Below are 15678 nucleotides of genomic sequence, written 5' to 3' on the forward strand. Positions count from 1 at the left end.
CTTTTATTGTCCTCCTTTTGCTAGCAAATTAGCAGCAAAGGTTGAACAAAGAGTATGGAGAGTTTTGTTTCGTTTTTCTCTATTCAAACAGCTATGTATTTTCATTTAAAACAATAAAATGTTATAAATTTTACTTAAAACTGTGGATAATGTGGCCCACACGCTGGACCACAGCTTTAACCAAATATAACTTCTCAGAAGCCCCATTGCAACCTGACCAGAGAAGGGGTGTGTTCCTCGGGGCGGGGACTCTGCCTGAGTGTGTCTGTGTTGTAGGAGGGGAACGCTGCCCTGCACCTTGCAGCGAAGCATGGTCATAGCTCTGTGGTGCGGGTGCTGCTCACCGAGTGGGAAGAGGTGAATGAGACCAATGAGGTACGTGGAGGTGCTCGTTGAATTTGGGCAAGGGGCTCACAAGCGGAAGGGTAGCAGGAGTGACTTTAGAGAAAGGAATGGGAGGAAGACAAAGATGTTAGTGTCACAGGGTGTAAAATGTGATGCTAAAAGATTCTTACTGTTTTCTTTAAAGTAACCTATAGCAATTCATTTGTTAATCCATTCATTCATTCACCCATTCATCCAAAAAATATTTACTATGTGCTCTATGCTAGGTAGAGTATATATTCTTATCTGAGAAGCCTATAGGGCAAGAAGGGCATGCCAAAGTAATATGTTGGGCTAAATTAAATAATAGATATCTGTACAGCTTGCTGGAGGGATGCTGAGGAAACTTTCAGAAATTACCCAGGCTTCACAGAGGTGATATATTATCTAGGTCCATTGAAATGGACATTGGTAGGAGAAGGTTTGAGGGGAACACAAGCAAGCGCAGAGTATTTCAGACAAAGGGGAGAGCCCATATAAAGAAACTGTGGCATGAAAGAGCATGGCATGCCCTGGGGATTACAAGTTCAGTGGGGTACTCATTAAGGACACGTGGGCTGGGAAAGGTGGGAGCTGAGTGGGCCAAGGGAGAGAGGTGATGAAAGGCTATGCTTACCAGGAGGGGGTTTGGTTTTGACCTCTTGGCAGCAGAAGGGTTTTAAGCAGCAGAGAGCGGAGGGGTCCATCCTGGGTGTAGCTGGGTAAGTAACTGTCACAGTGGTCTAAAGGGAGATTGGTGCCTGGAGAGGTTGGAGGTGGGGAGTCCCAGTCAGGTGACTGTGCAATTGGCTGAAGCAAGAGCTGTGGAAAGCCTCTCATCAAGGCACTCACAGGCAGCAAGCAGGAGGAGTGACAGAAGGAGGCAAGGCCCACAGGACTTGGGACCAGAGATTAGGGGGAGGGGAGACTTTCTGACCTCCAGCCTTTGGCTTGGACTACTGGAGTGGGGGGTCCCCATCCCTAAGCTGTGGAGCACAGAGGAGGAGCAGGTGAGTGAGGGCCTTAATAAGGGTTTAGATGGGTTCACTTTGAAGTACCTGGGGCGGGGCAGGTGGCGAGCGGCAGGGAAAGAGAAACCAGGTCTGGGTTCAGTGGAGAACAGGGAGGTGAACCCTGGATATGAGGGTCAGTGGACAGGCTGTGGCCGGGGAGGTAGGTTTGTGTCAGCCCCACTGGGGAGTCAGTCACGTTTTAACCTTTGGGTCAATGAGTTTAGGGTTGGTTCTCTGGAAACTCAGATGAATGGGGTCTTCTTGGACTTAAATGCTCTGATAAGTTCTAAACTTGGCACAGTTCCTGAGAGATATTATATGAAGTAATATATAGTAATCATTTAATTTAAGACACCATTGATTTTAAGGCACATCATTATTTTATATAATACTAAGAAAAATAATCCTGCCAATTAAAGTATGGGACAAAAAACTTCCTTGTCTCTCAGAATATATACTTATTGAAAGAGTTTTTTAGACTTTTATCTTAGATTTTTAAAATTATACATATGTAAAGGAGCAAATAAGGAAGTTAAGTATTCCTGTACTTCACACATTGAGTCCTATTTTTCTAAATCACTTTCTTACTCAGAGTCTTGATGTCCTTGTTTTACCAAACAAAATATTGTCCTCTGTGCCATCAAAGGTGCTGTGACACAGCATTTCTTCAAAGGGCACCCTACTATTCTTTCTGAGATCGTTTTCTAGGCCAGCAACAGCCATTATGCACATAATAAGCAATGACAGCTCTATCATGTCTACCACCTGGCCAACAGAGTATGTGAGATGGATCCTGATCTCACAAAGGTTAACATGGGAAAGAACATGTGACTTATAATTGGTGGCATGTGGTCATAAAAACAGCAACTGTAGGTAACATAATGGAAACCGAAGGCTATGCAAGGAAGCATGTGTGATGCCTGGGATGGCAGTATTCCCGTTGGGCCAGGGAAGCCCATCAACCTGGTCCACTGCATAGCTGGACCTGGGCATGCAGAGGTTAAAAGCAGGGCTTTGACTGCTGCTCCTGGCTCCATCACTCTTCTAGCTGGCTGCTCTTGGGTGTGTTACTTAGCCCCTTTCAGCCTCAATCTCTATATAAAATAGTCTCATAAGGCCACAGTGAGCTTTAAATGGAAAGGCTGTGCCACACACGTGGTATGTGTGCAGGAAGTGATATCTGCTGTTACTATGGTGTTATCTGGGTGCAATGAATGGGATGAATTAGTATCAGTAGTTTATATTGTTACCACCTTCATTATTTTCTCTCAATATCTAGGAGAATGTAAGCCAGGCTTTTAGCTGAGGATCCTGGCCAAAAATAGAACCTCCATTTGTTTATTTTTGTGTGTGTGTTCACTCTTTTCTGACCATCTGGCATGATGATCAGGTTTAAGTGATTTAACTCAATTAAAGAAGATCCCAGGAATTTGGTCTTTTTGAATGAAAGTCAGGACCAATGTTTTAGAAAGTCAGAGAGAACATGAATCACCTCGGGTAAATCAGAGGCATGATTTGCCTTCACAAATCAATATAGAGACTGAGTCCAGTAGTCACAGGATTTAAAGCTTGCCCTGTTCTGTTTTAATGCTTTACCACTGGAATGTGCGCATTTGGGTTTCATCCACCTTTTAACTGTTTTCCAGTTAGGGCACATTGGTGAGAACTCATAACGTCCAACAAACTGTAATTGCAGGTTATAAGCTTCATTTGCACGAAGTAAAGCATCTGGCAGCGTTGTTAGCCTTTTGGATAAGGCCCGTAAGATTCATAGGGTTTCAGGCTGCCTCTGTTTCTTGAAAGACGCTGTTGCCAGAGAAGCTGGAGTTGACCCCACGTCAATAGGCGCTAGAGCAGTTGTCGCCACACGTTTTTTGGTAGCAGACTCACACCAGTAAAGGAAGTTCGTGCGTGCGCCTATCACATCTACATTTATAATTGAATTAATACGTTACAAAACATATGTCGGAAGTAGAAATTTTAAAATTTTGAGATCAGCATAACTAGCAGTTCTCATATTTTTCCGACACTGCAAGGATTATCCTGTATACATCTGATGTGTTTTCCTGCCAGTTTCCTTCGAGTTCTTATGCATGTATATATTTAGTTTATTACTTTAGTTTATTTCAGTTTTTCTTTATTATATGCTATCTACATACCTTAGTTTGAATTCCTCACTGTTTCTTTTCAGTATATTCTTAGAGGTAGGATTGTTGGATCAAAGATATGAACGTTTATTAGGCTCTTAATATGTTAAAGATGTGAATTCTTTCCTTCACAATTTTGCAAATATTTTTCCACTGGGGTTTGCCTTTTGGCATCTCTTTCCCTGGAAAAATGAGAAGGTAGATTATGAAGAGAAATTCCGTTGTAACAGATGGTTGTTCAGGCACCGAGGTGAAGCACCGGGGATACAATTTTTCCATCTTGTTGGAATGGGAATATGGGTTCCATGCTCTTGCATCCCTGTTAACATGACTGTTCATATCTAAACAGCTACAAGTAAAACTGTTTTTAAGGATGTTATTCTTAACATCCAACAGGGAGAATGGTTGGGGAATGAGGAAGGAATTCTACATTCCTTCCCGATATTTTTAGGAAAAGATCTGCCCAAGGAGGGGGAAATATCCAAGCAGCTATTGTGTGAGACCAGTTCCTTCTTTCCCTCTCTGTGTTTTGGCCTAAACTAAACTCACTTTGTCTGACTAGTGTTTAGCATGAATTTCAGGAAATTTAATTACTGAGACAGCATATTCATTTTTTTGTGTGACGTACAACATTTTAAATCAGTTTTAAAGGTTAAAGCTATACTTGGTACAAGTGTACTTCTATTTTTGTATGTTTCATTGCATCATAATTTCTTTTTCTGTGATTTTCTTTCTTATCAAGCTGTTGGCATCTGGTGGGTAGGGTCTGTGTCCTATTTGTCCTTCCAATCCCAGTGCCTAATATCATCTGACAGATCGTAGGCATAATAAGTGTTTGCTGGATAAATTAATATGTAAAGGCTAAGAGAATGAAGTTGGAGGGAAAGTCTGAAAGGAGGCGGCATAACAAAGTAGTTAAGAACACAGATGTGGGAGCCAAACAGCTGGTCTTGCATCCTAGTTCTGCCACTTTTCAGCTGAGGCTCAGTTTCCGTATCTGTAAAAAGGGGGTAATATTAATCCTGATCTCATGGGGTCGTTGTGCAATTTAATTCTGCCAAAGCATATAGCCTTGGCAACGTGTGCTGGCACATAGATGCTTAATAAGTGCTATCCGTTATTAAGAGTTATGCACAAAAGATATAGAGAAAGCACTTTATTTCTCAAGGAATTTCATTCCATGCCAAGAGGTAACTAATTTTAACATTTTTCCTTTCGTTAGAATGGAGAAACACCATTCTTCCTGGCTGTTGCAGGAGGTCACGAAGAATGCAGCAAAGTGCTGCTGGCAGCAGGAAGTAATATCAACATTCCCAATAAAGTATGTAGTCCGTGCCGCATTCACTCACACGGTGCGTGCGGGACTCGCGATGCTCTCTGGGGAATCTAGTCCTGTGTTGATCTACTCACTGGCTTTTGTAGAACTAATATTTATAATTTGCTTTGTTTTGGGTAAGAATCAGTGACTTATATCTGATAATACTTTATTAATATCTCCTCAAAAACAATGCCATTCTCCCTATTTATTTGGGGAAGGAATAATTTAAAATGAGGCAAAAGGAGCAGATAGTTGTTACTTCTCAAATACAGAGGCACCCTTATTCTGCTTTGTTTTCACCCTAGAAACTAGTGCATGCCTGGCTTATTCATAGTAGATGTTACAAATATATATATATATATATATATTGTGTGAAAGCCCAGGGCTCAGTCTGGAGCCTAGAGAAGACAGGATGAAGCCTTCTTCTAAATACAAAATACTTTGGTGCTAAGATCCTTTGACACCTACTTTCTTTTTTTTTAGATGAGAAAATTTGAATTTAGAAAAGTTAAGAAACTCATCCAGGATCATACAACTAGTTAATTGCAGTGCAGACTCAAGCTCAGTGCCTGAGCTTCTAACCATTGCTATGGTTTTGCCTTCAGATGGTTTTATGCTCTTTTTCTGTTTTTCTAATTGATTTTAAATTGCAATGAAAATAACAAAAATCTTTGAATAGTACCAAAGGGTATATGATGAAAGTATCTCATTCCACCTCCACATCTCAAGTTCACCTGTTCAGAATTAACATTATGAAAAGTTTATTTAATCTTCCATGGAAAATGTGATTAAACACATGCACATATACACACTGACACCACATAAATGGTAGCCATATATATTGCTTTGCACCTTGTTTTTGTTTTTTTTTAATTTTATTTATTTATTTTTTAGAGAGAGGGGAAGGGAGGGAGAAAGAGAGGGAGAGAAACATTGATGTGCTAGAGAGCCATCTCATATACACTGGGGACCGAACCTGCAACCCAGGCATGTGTCCTGTCCGAGGATTGAACTGGCGACCTTTCACTTTGTGGGACGATGCCCAACTGAGCCACACCTGTCAGGGTCTTGTTTTTGTTTTAATTGCCAATATTATCTTGGAGATCTCTCCTTATTAGCACAATGTGTGAACACTTCTTCAGAAGTGTTAAAGAATAAAGTCCCAACTGTTAATGTTTTACACCCTTGTGTTCTGCTGGCAGGAGTATACATTTGTTTAACCCTCTTGAAAAGCAATTTGTTACTTTCCTTTCACCCTCGTTTGAGAAATTATTTTAAGGGAATACTCTAAAAAGGGGGAAAGCTGCATGTTAAAGGTACCTCCAGTAGCCCAGAATTAGGTACAACCTCTAAGTTCAATGAATAGTAGGGGAAAGGCTGAATAAAAATTTGGTTCACCTATTTCTGGGAAAATTATGTATCCATTAAAAATATTAATGATAAATACTAAATATATTACAATATAGAAAAATGTTCATGATAGAACACTAATTGAAAAAAACAACTTTATGCATATATTTTCATCCTATAAAATTTATATATACATGGACAAGGTTGTGAAAACATGAAAAATGAAGGTAGTGTGAGGTGAGTCCCACTGACATTGCAAGGTTATTTATGCAATAAACAAGCACAAAGTTAAGAATTCTTAGGGCCCGGAAACTATTCAGAATGTGTGCCCTCCCACCCTTCTGGACTTCATGATGTGGCCCTCAGAGGCGTTTTGCTTTGTAATGTCTTTTACAAGCTCTCTTCTCCCCACCTGCCTAAAACTACAGGCTCCATGTTGTCCATATTTTTATGGCCTTGGCCTCATCGAGGCAGCCTGGAAATTGTCCTGAGTCCGTTTTCCAACTTTTGTGTTATCTTGAGGTTTCCCTCTGAGTTCATTAGCACACTTACAGGATCTATAGCCTCAGCCCCCACTGGCTGTCACACCCGTCTCTGCTCAACCTAGTGAGGACCGCAGGGAAAGGGGCCATATGAAGCAAGAGGCCAGCAGCATGGATGACATTACCCAGGGGACACACTAGACCCATTTTGCTTTCACATCTGTAGGTGATTACTGTGTTTGATCTTGGAAATGCTTCACCTGCTGATATTGATTAGTCTTGCTCTCCAGATTGCTTTTGTGTCTCCACCCCCAACCAAGGGGGGTAGTGAAGGGTTGAATCATTTCTGAGGCGGTAATTGAGGAAGATTATGGATTTAGCTGATGGTAGAGAGTTCCTCCATTAGTGCTGGATGGAGAGACTGCGCAGAGTTTGGGCAATAGGCTCTCCTCAGGGCCCTCCTAGCTGCCCTGGGTCCAGTGAAGACATCTGTAGACCCTAAGCATTCGTATTTCTGGAGACTCTATCCTCACATCTTATTAAAACTATTTAAATTTCCCCACATTTCAAGTTAAATTATTATTATTTTTCAGCTGAAATTATTTTTAAAGGATCTTTTTATTTGTGCTTTCATCATTGTTTGGGTATGATAAACTCCCCTAATTTATGATTGACTGATTTCTTAGATCTCTGTTTGTGTTGGGAAGTTTCAGGAAGGTGAAAAACTTTAACCTACAAATTATTTACAAATGTAATGTGTATTTTATGAATATTATATTTAACAGTCTGTGAAGTATGAACATGTCACTTAAATATTTATTCACTTCATTTCTTTTGGTATCTTGAAACCAACTTTTTAAAAAAGATTTGAAATATTTCTTTGGCTCTGAAAAGTCTGTAGGCCCTGTGCACTGAGCCTGTAGTACCCCATGGATAATTGCCACGGACTCCCACAGATGTTCTTGCTACAGCGTTCCTGGCTTTGGGTTCTTCACAAACTTGTTTCTCCTTCAGGTCTCCCAGTTGGGGCCCCTTCTTACCATTCTGATCTCAGCCTAAATGTCACCCTATCCAAGAAGCCTTTCTTGATTACTCGCTGCCAAGTAACCATCCAGTTCTATTTCACTTGTCATCGTAGCACTTATCAGTAGCTGATATTCACTTAATAATACCCTGAGTGTAATAAATTTATTCTGATGATTTACTGAGCTACCAATCTACAAATCTGTAGATCAATTTGTTGTTCACCCCCACTGGAATATAATATCAGAGATACTCATATTTGCCTAGTCAAAACCCTGGCACATAATAAATGTTCAGTATTTTTTGTGAAATGATTAAAATGATAATTATGATCACCATACACATTTCCTAGCTCATTTATGACCCCAGTATTTCTGTGTTATGAGAGAAAGAGGTAGGATGGTATGATAGGCAGAACAACGGCCCCAAAGATGTGCACCACCTAATCCTTGGAACCTGTGAGTATGTTATGTTACATGGCAAAGGGGAATTTACGTTGCAGATGGGATTAAGGTTGCTCATCATCTGACCTTAAATGAGATTAGCCTGTATTATCCAGTCAAGCCCCAAGTAATCATTAGGGTCCTTTAAAGTAGAAGAGGGAGGCAGCAAAGGAGGTCAGAGGGAGGCAACATGAGAAGGACTCAGCGCACCCATGCCAGCTTAGAAGGTGGAGGAAGGGGGCCATGAGCCAAAGGATGTGGGTGGCTTCTGTAAGCAAAGGAGTCTTCTGAAAGTCTCCAGAAAGGCCTTTATTTTAGTTCAGTGAGGCTTATGTAAGACTTCTGACCTCCAGATCAATAAGGTAATATATTAATTCTGTTTAAGCCACTAAGTTTGTGCCAATTTGTTATTAGCAGCAATAGGAAACTAATATAGATGGTAATATCATTTTTACAGAGGAAAACAAAGTGGCCCATACTTGAGGGGCCACTTATCCAGGGTGATAAAGGCATTTAATATCAGTTCAAGCGGGATTCTAGTTGGTTCAGAATGTGTATTATTCCTATTAGCCTTTGTTCCACTTATCTCTTGCTTCATAATAAACCAGCCCCAAAGTGAAGTGACTTAAAACAATGTACATGTGTTATTGTCTTTTGTGGCTGTGAGGGTTGACTGGGCCCAGCAGGGAGATTCTCCCTTATGTCTGTTATGTGGTTGCGGTCACATGCCAGCCAGGCCTTTAGTCCTTTGAAGCCTTAACTGAGGTGGATGTCCGCAGTGGCTCAGTTACGTGCCTGGCACTTGAGGCCAGCTGGCAGCTGGGGCTCTTGACTGGAAAACCAACATGTGATATCTCCATATGCCTTGGCCCTCTCACAGCATGGCACCTGTCTTCTGCGAGGTAGGGAGCAGACACTGCTGGGCTAGGGAGGGGCCACACCTGGAACTGGCACATTGTCACTTCTGCCATGTTCTGTTGGTCAAAGCAGTTACAGGGACCATCCAGATTCAAGGGGGTGAAGAAATAAACTCCAGTGCTTGATGGAGGAGTGGCAGGGTCACATTGCAGAAGAGCATGTGGGATGGGGGATACTTATGCAGCTATTTTAGGAAAACATAATATCCTACCGCATCCTGATTTGGAGGACTTGAATATACTTTGTAGCAATCTTACGATGAATTAATCAATAACTGTTCCTTGACCTTGTATCATTGCAAGGCACCTGCTAGGCCTTTTGGAGGATGGCAGGATCATCACCTGAAGCAGTTTGGCGTCTAGCGTGGGCACTGAGTGGAGACACTTGAGCTCGGGGAGCTGTAGGAGGCAGCTGTTGGCAGTGAAGGAGAGGAGGTGCTGAAGGATTTGAGAAAAGGGCCATGAGGGAACGCTGCACGGAGGCAGCAATCATGCTAAGCTGTGGCAGAGGGGAAAGCAGCTAGCAAGTAGTCAGGGAGGCAGGAGGCTGCCCAGGCTTTTCTTAGGGGCAGCGCCAAGCCAGCTGTTTTGGCTCAAGGTGGGGGGTTGCAGGGTGTGTAGAGAGAAGGCTTGTCTCTAGTCTACTTTGTACTTTCTAGAGAAGAGAAACAGAGTTTGAACTCATATTTGCCTGAAGCATGTGTTACCTAGGACTCTGACTCTTTTAATGGGAGACACTTAGAAGCAACAAAATACCCCACCCCAAATTATCGAAGACACGTTGGATTTTCTTTATTAAATCACTGTACTTTTTCATTGTATTATTTGCCTGCCTTGTGATCCACACCAGAAAGCATGCCCCGTTCTAACGGGATCCCCCCGTGCCCTCTCCTTCTGTCTGTTGCAGCTCAATGTCAGTGCTTTGCAGATAGCAACCCAGGATGGCCACGCAGCACTTGTCAGCTTTCTTCTCAGTGAGAACGTTGATCTGCACCCAACTGGGGAAGTGAGTCTATTCTAAAAACTCAGGCTTTGATCCTGGCGCTGTGAGGCTGGCTGTGCCGGGAGATGCTCCCGCAGATACGTGGTGGGGATGAGGTGTTCACAAAGGAGGAATTCTTCCTGGGATGGCTGACTGACTTCTTTTGGAGACTGAGTCTTAATCTTGAGAAATAAAATCCGAGGGTCGAATTTTAGAAAGTAATTGAAGTTCCTGAACAAAGTGAAATCTGTGTGCTTTAAATATTTATATTTGCTGTAATAAAACTTTCTCATGTGTCTAGAGATGCCATTATTCTTGGATTAAATTTATCAGTCTGGAAAAATGATGAAGCTGCTGTCAATAGGAAGGGGAATGATTATTTTTTACTCCTTCACTGAACAATCTTGTTTTTCTTTTGAAAGTCAATCCTTTATGCTGATTTAGGCTTTCGGAAGTTTGAATTGGCTTTGGTAAAATTTACAAAGGTTCTCTGTGCTGGAATTAGATGGGAAACATTCCTCTATTTTTCATTCTATTTTCATTTCTCCTGTGAGAATATCATTTCCTCTGATCTTGCTAAGCCATGTGATTTGAACCATAACAGATAGTTTTCAGAGAATGGCGTTAAAGGGATTGGCCCTGAACTATCCTGGTCCATCCAAAGATGCTTCCTGTGTCTCAGGAGTGGCTGGGTCCCAGCAAGGCTGGTGGTCCCAGCAGGAAGGACACTGCCCACTTCCTGGGAGGAGGGATGTCCTTCCTCCCTCCCTCCCTTCTTCCTTGCTCAGTGCATCAAGAGAGAAGGTCTATCTGAGCAAAAGGGTCTTGCACAGAAGGCCTTCCCCTGACATTGACCCTCCAGCCCCATCTGTGTCCCATTCACCCTCAGACAATCTTACTTACATAGCCATGGCATCCGACCTGCCTCCTCTTCTCCTCTTCCTCGGTGCTGGGGACACGCTTGCCAACTCACTACATCTCTCTATCAATCTCTCCGTTTCCTGGGAAGGAGCCTGGTGCAATGTTGACATCAGGAAGAGCTGGGTTCAAATCCTGTCTCTGCCACTTCCTCACTCCAATGCCTAGTGGAAATTATTTAACCTCTCTAGAATTTTTCTAAACTGCTAGGGTTATTGTGAATGAAAAGCTGTACTTAACACAGAGTACTGTTGGGGAAGTGAGCGTATAGTGAGTACCATTATAAGAATACATTGGACGTACATAACTGATGTTTATTGATGTCTGCTCCACTTGAGCACCAGTGCCTCCGTCCTCATCACCCTCACTCACAGACATCTATCTGCCTTCCCTCGTTCCACTCACTTTGCTTTCTGCTCAGCAACTGGTCAACAGTCTCACTGGATCTTCCGCCCTTGTTCTTTCACCCCTGTACCCCACTCCTGTCCTCTCTGCTGGGTGCCCCTCACCTCACTCTCTCTCACAACTGTGTTCTTTCCCACCATTTCCCCCCTTTCAGCTGCCTTCTCTGCCCTGGAAACATGTTTTCTCTCGTGCCTTCTGGGGCCAGTGGCAGCGAGGTGAGAGGGAGACAGCAGGAGGCCAAGTGTGTGATCATGGAGGCAGGCTCTGCTGCCCTGAGGGCTGGTGAGGAGCAAGGTGGAGCTGTGTGAGAGCATCAGGCTGTGGCTGGAAAATGAGTTTTAGCCACAAACGAGGAAAGGGGAGCAGGCTGCAAGGGCGCAGTGGTTGGACTCCATGTAGGCTGGAGGGCTGAGCACAGGAATGGTGTCCCCGCCTGACTGGGGAGAACTTGAGATCACATCAATTCATGAATTGCTAAATGTGAAGGCCATTTTCCTCCTTGTGGCTCTTCCCACTGCTCTGTAGCTCTTTGAAGGCTCTGAGAAGTCCTGCACTTACACCTATTGGATGTTTTCTTAGCCTTCATATTTGAGCTCAGGTGTCAGTTCTTCAGGAAAGCCTTTACAGAACAAGGTCAGCCATCTGCCCACATGCACGTATGCTCTCATACTACACTCTACTCTTCCTTTCAAACACTTATCATAATTTGTATTTGTATATATATTTTTTGTGACTAAAAAAGTTACTATTTGCTTACCCCACTAGATTCGAAGACTTCTGAGACAGGGCCATGTTCACCACTCAGTCCCTAGCCTGGCCCACAGCAGGGGCTTGGTATATAGTTCTAGAAGGAGTCATGGGGGAAAACTGATCACTGATGAGCAGGTTTGCTGCACAGCCTTGGGTTGAAAATGACAGCTGAACATTTACATTCACTACTCAGGAGATTGTCAGGAAATGTCTGCTGAAATGAGTTGCTTTTGATCTGAATGATGAAGCCAGAATGTTTTTGATTTGAAATTTCCATTTCTTCCTGTAGCCTAAGGAGTCCCCTCTTCATTTAGCTGTCATCAACAACCATGTCACCATAGTGAACAGCTTATTAAGTTCACAGCATGATACTGACATCTTAAATCAGGTAAGTCAAGCAAGTCAGAACCTGGAGTGTCTATTTTCTTATATGTTTCAACACAGTGTGTGTGTAGGGGTAGTTTTGATCAAGTTCAAAATGCTTTAAAATTTTTTGGGAGGAATGTGCATGTTCTTTTAATTCCTTTTTTTTTTTTTTCTTTTTCTGTAACCCACAAACAAATACTTTTCTTTTTCCAGTGTACAACTGGGATTCATTCAGTCAGTACATTCATTTAACAGGCCCAGCATTTCTGACAAACAATAACTCAGAGGTAAATTGCCAGAAACTCTTTAAATCAAAAGCCACTCCCCTGGTATGAAATGTTGTAACTTGGGGGAGCCCTTCACCTCCCAAAGGAAGCTTTGTTTCTATGTTACAGACAGTAAATGTGTCTTCTTTTCTTTTTTAAAAAGATTTTACTTGTTTATTTTTAAAGAGAGAGGAAGAGATGGAGAAAGAGGGGGAGAGAAACATCAATGTGTAGTTGCCTCTCGCACACCCCTAACTGGGAGCCTGGCCTGCAACCCAGGCATGTGCCCTGACTGGGAATTGAACAAGCGACCCTTTGGTTCGCAGGTCAGCGCTCAATCCACTGAGCCACACCAGCCAGGGCTAAATGTATCTTTTTTAGCCCAGAGGCAAAATCTTGGAATAAAAAATCATCATGAATTCAATCCACTGGAGAAGAAACAAATGCCTCATAAGTGGAGCCCGTTACTGGCTGGAAATGACAATGTGCAGGGGGAAGAATAAACAGGATGAGGATGGGCACTCTCTGAATCAGGATCTGCTCCTGGGGTTGGGATGCCCCTTCCAGGGGCTGTACGGAGGGATTGGGAAGAGAAACTCTCAGAGAGGAGCCCTTCTAGAATCCTGAGGACAGAGACCTCCAGACTCCTGCCTTTCTCTTCCTCTTCCCAAAGAAGCCTCAGCAGTGCCCTCTGGGTGGGGACCAGCAGGCCAGGGGTGGGCCATCCTAACCCACTGTGTAGCACTCAGTTTCTCCTTTGTCCAACCAGAGTGCCGACTGAGATCTTTGCAGTCTTCTCCTGTGAGGTCCTTTGTGCCTTGAACTGAATGGAGACTTATTTCCCCTTCCGTCCCTTCCTTCCCCAGGACCTTCCTCCTCCCCCAATCTTTTACTATCCCAAAAGTTTGGGGGGAGAAAAACTCCTCTTGTTATTAAATATACTGATGTGTTCGACTGTGTTAATGCCCCCAGCCTTTCCTAATGGGTGGGCTCTTTGCTACATACACAGACAGAACTCAGGTGTGATTTTGGTTTCACTGCAATTGGCTAGATCCATTCCACAGAAGGAGGGTATGTTAGACTACCATCCAGTTATAGAACTAGACTTTATCATTTCAATTTTTTTTTTTAGACCAGGAATACACTCAATGTATAAAAATAAGAAAATAAGCTAAAACCTTATCATTTGTTTGTAATGCCCCTCAAAAGAGAACTCTTCTTAGTATTTTGGTGCATTTTCCTGCCTTCTAGTACAGTGAAGTAGTCATTGTTCACACATGCACATTCCAGTCCACACTCCTTGGCTGCCAGGTTACAGTGATGTTATACAAACCATTCTTGTTATATTAATAATGGTTGGACTTTTTCTGGATGGACTATATATATATATAGTTTTTTAATATATATAGTTTTTTAATATATATAGTTTTATATCTATATCTATATATGTATATATATAAAAGCCCTGGCTGGTTTGGCTCAGTGGATTGAGCGTCGGCCTGCGAGCTAAGTGTCGCTGGTTCGATCTTCCAGTCAGGGCACATCAGAGAAGGAAAACTCTGACTCCAAAAAACCTCCGCTGCCTTGCGGCATACCTCTTCAGGGGAAAGGCTAAGGGAGTAAACCCCGACAGAAAATCCGGAGCCGGCGTCCCTAAGGCGGTTTGACGTTGTAGTCAACACCGGCAACTCCTGCGGTGCACCTGAAGCCAAGCTGTATTGACTCCGTCTTTCCCTTGGACCCTTCAGCTGCGAAGAGAGGCGGGGTCTGCTGCATGGGCAACAGCAGATCCTCCATATCACCCTGCCCAGGCTCTGTAGCTTCAGCTTCACTGGAGAGGACACTTCAGCGTCATCGTAAGGTGTCGATTCAACACGGGAGGAGACAGATACCGTGTCACTCCCGAGTCGGACTGCACAGCCATTCTCGGCGGTGCAGATAGACTCTTAAGAAGCTACACCATCGTCTCTCGAGACGGACGGCTGCCGACGACGGATATATATAAAACTTGGCTAAATAGTGTTGTTTTCTTGTTTCCTAAGGCTTTTAGTGTTAAATAAGTATTTTTTTCATTTTTAAAAACAATCTTTGAAGCCAGTTTTTATTGTGACAGAATATACACAACATAAAATTTACCTTTTTAACCATTTGTAAATGTACAGTTCAATGGCATTGAGTACATTCGCATTGTCGTAGAACTATCAGCTCCATCCATTTTCATAACTTTTTTCGTCTTCCCAAATTGAAACTCTATACCTATTAAATAATAACTCCCCAGCCACCCTCCCCTCAGCCGCTGGCAACCACCATCTATCTACTTTCTGTCTTCATGAACTGGACTATTCTAGGTAATTCATATTGAAATCATTAAAAAATAACCTTTTTAATAGATAGTTGCCTGCTATTCCAATATGTAGACACACCACAGTTCATCTAATGGATCTCCTTGTTAAACATGTAACTTCCTATCAGTTTTTCACCATCATAAACAACACTGCCATGAATATCCCCTAGACCTACTTAAAAATATGTGATTTTATCTTTTTCCTTTTCCCTGTGTAGGACACCTCAATTTTCCCTTTGTTTTTTCACAATGCTAGTTTTTTTTCCCCTTAGTAGTGTAGTTGGGTTACATTTTTGACATTTCTCATGGCAGAGGCAGCAAACTCCTTTGCACGTGGCTGCTGATCTCGGAAATGTGGAACTGGTGGAAATTTTGCTGCAGGCAGGCTGTGATCTGAAGGTTGTTGATAAGGTAATTTCATGGATTTCAGTCTGTTCAGCTGGGATGGTTGCTAAGGAGGCCTTTTGACTCTATGCCTTGAGCAGTAGCATAACCTTTGTGAAATGGACACAAACTGGAGAAAACTTGTGTCTTGATAGTCAGTGAAACATCCCAATTTTGATTAAGATAGGTCAGTAAGAATTTTTACTG

The 15678-nt window shown here is 42.6% G+C and overlaps 1 protein-coding gene across 1 annotated transcript in view; it reads left to right on the forward strand.

Annotated features, from left to right (window-relative positions):
• Positions 1–15678, forward strand: part of ANKDD1B (ankyrin repeat and death domain containing 1B) — a 46452-nt gene that overhangs the window by 20366 nt on the left and 10408 nt on the right. Inside the window, exons 7-11 of the mRNA XM_090276397.1 lie at positions 277–375; positions 4746–4844; positions 9964–10062; positions 12401–12499; positions 15400–15498. Coding sequence (XP_090132523.1) covers positions 277–375; positions 4746–4844; positions 9964–10062; positions 12401–12499; positions 15400–15498 — 495 coding nt within the window. The remainder of the gene's footprint in view (positions 1–276; positions 376–4745; positions 4845–9963; positions 10063–12400; positions 12500–15399; positions 15499–15678) is intronic.

Source organism: Furipterus horrens, unplaced genomic scaffold (assembly GCF_987537825.1).
Source record: "Furipterus horrens unplaced genomic scaffold, mFurHor1.1.pri manual_scaffold_5, whole genome shotgun sequence".
NCBI lineage: Eukaryota > Metazoa > Chordata > Mammalia > Chiroptera > Furipteridae > Furipterus > Furipterus horrens.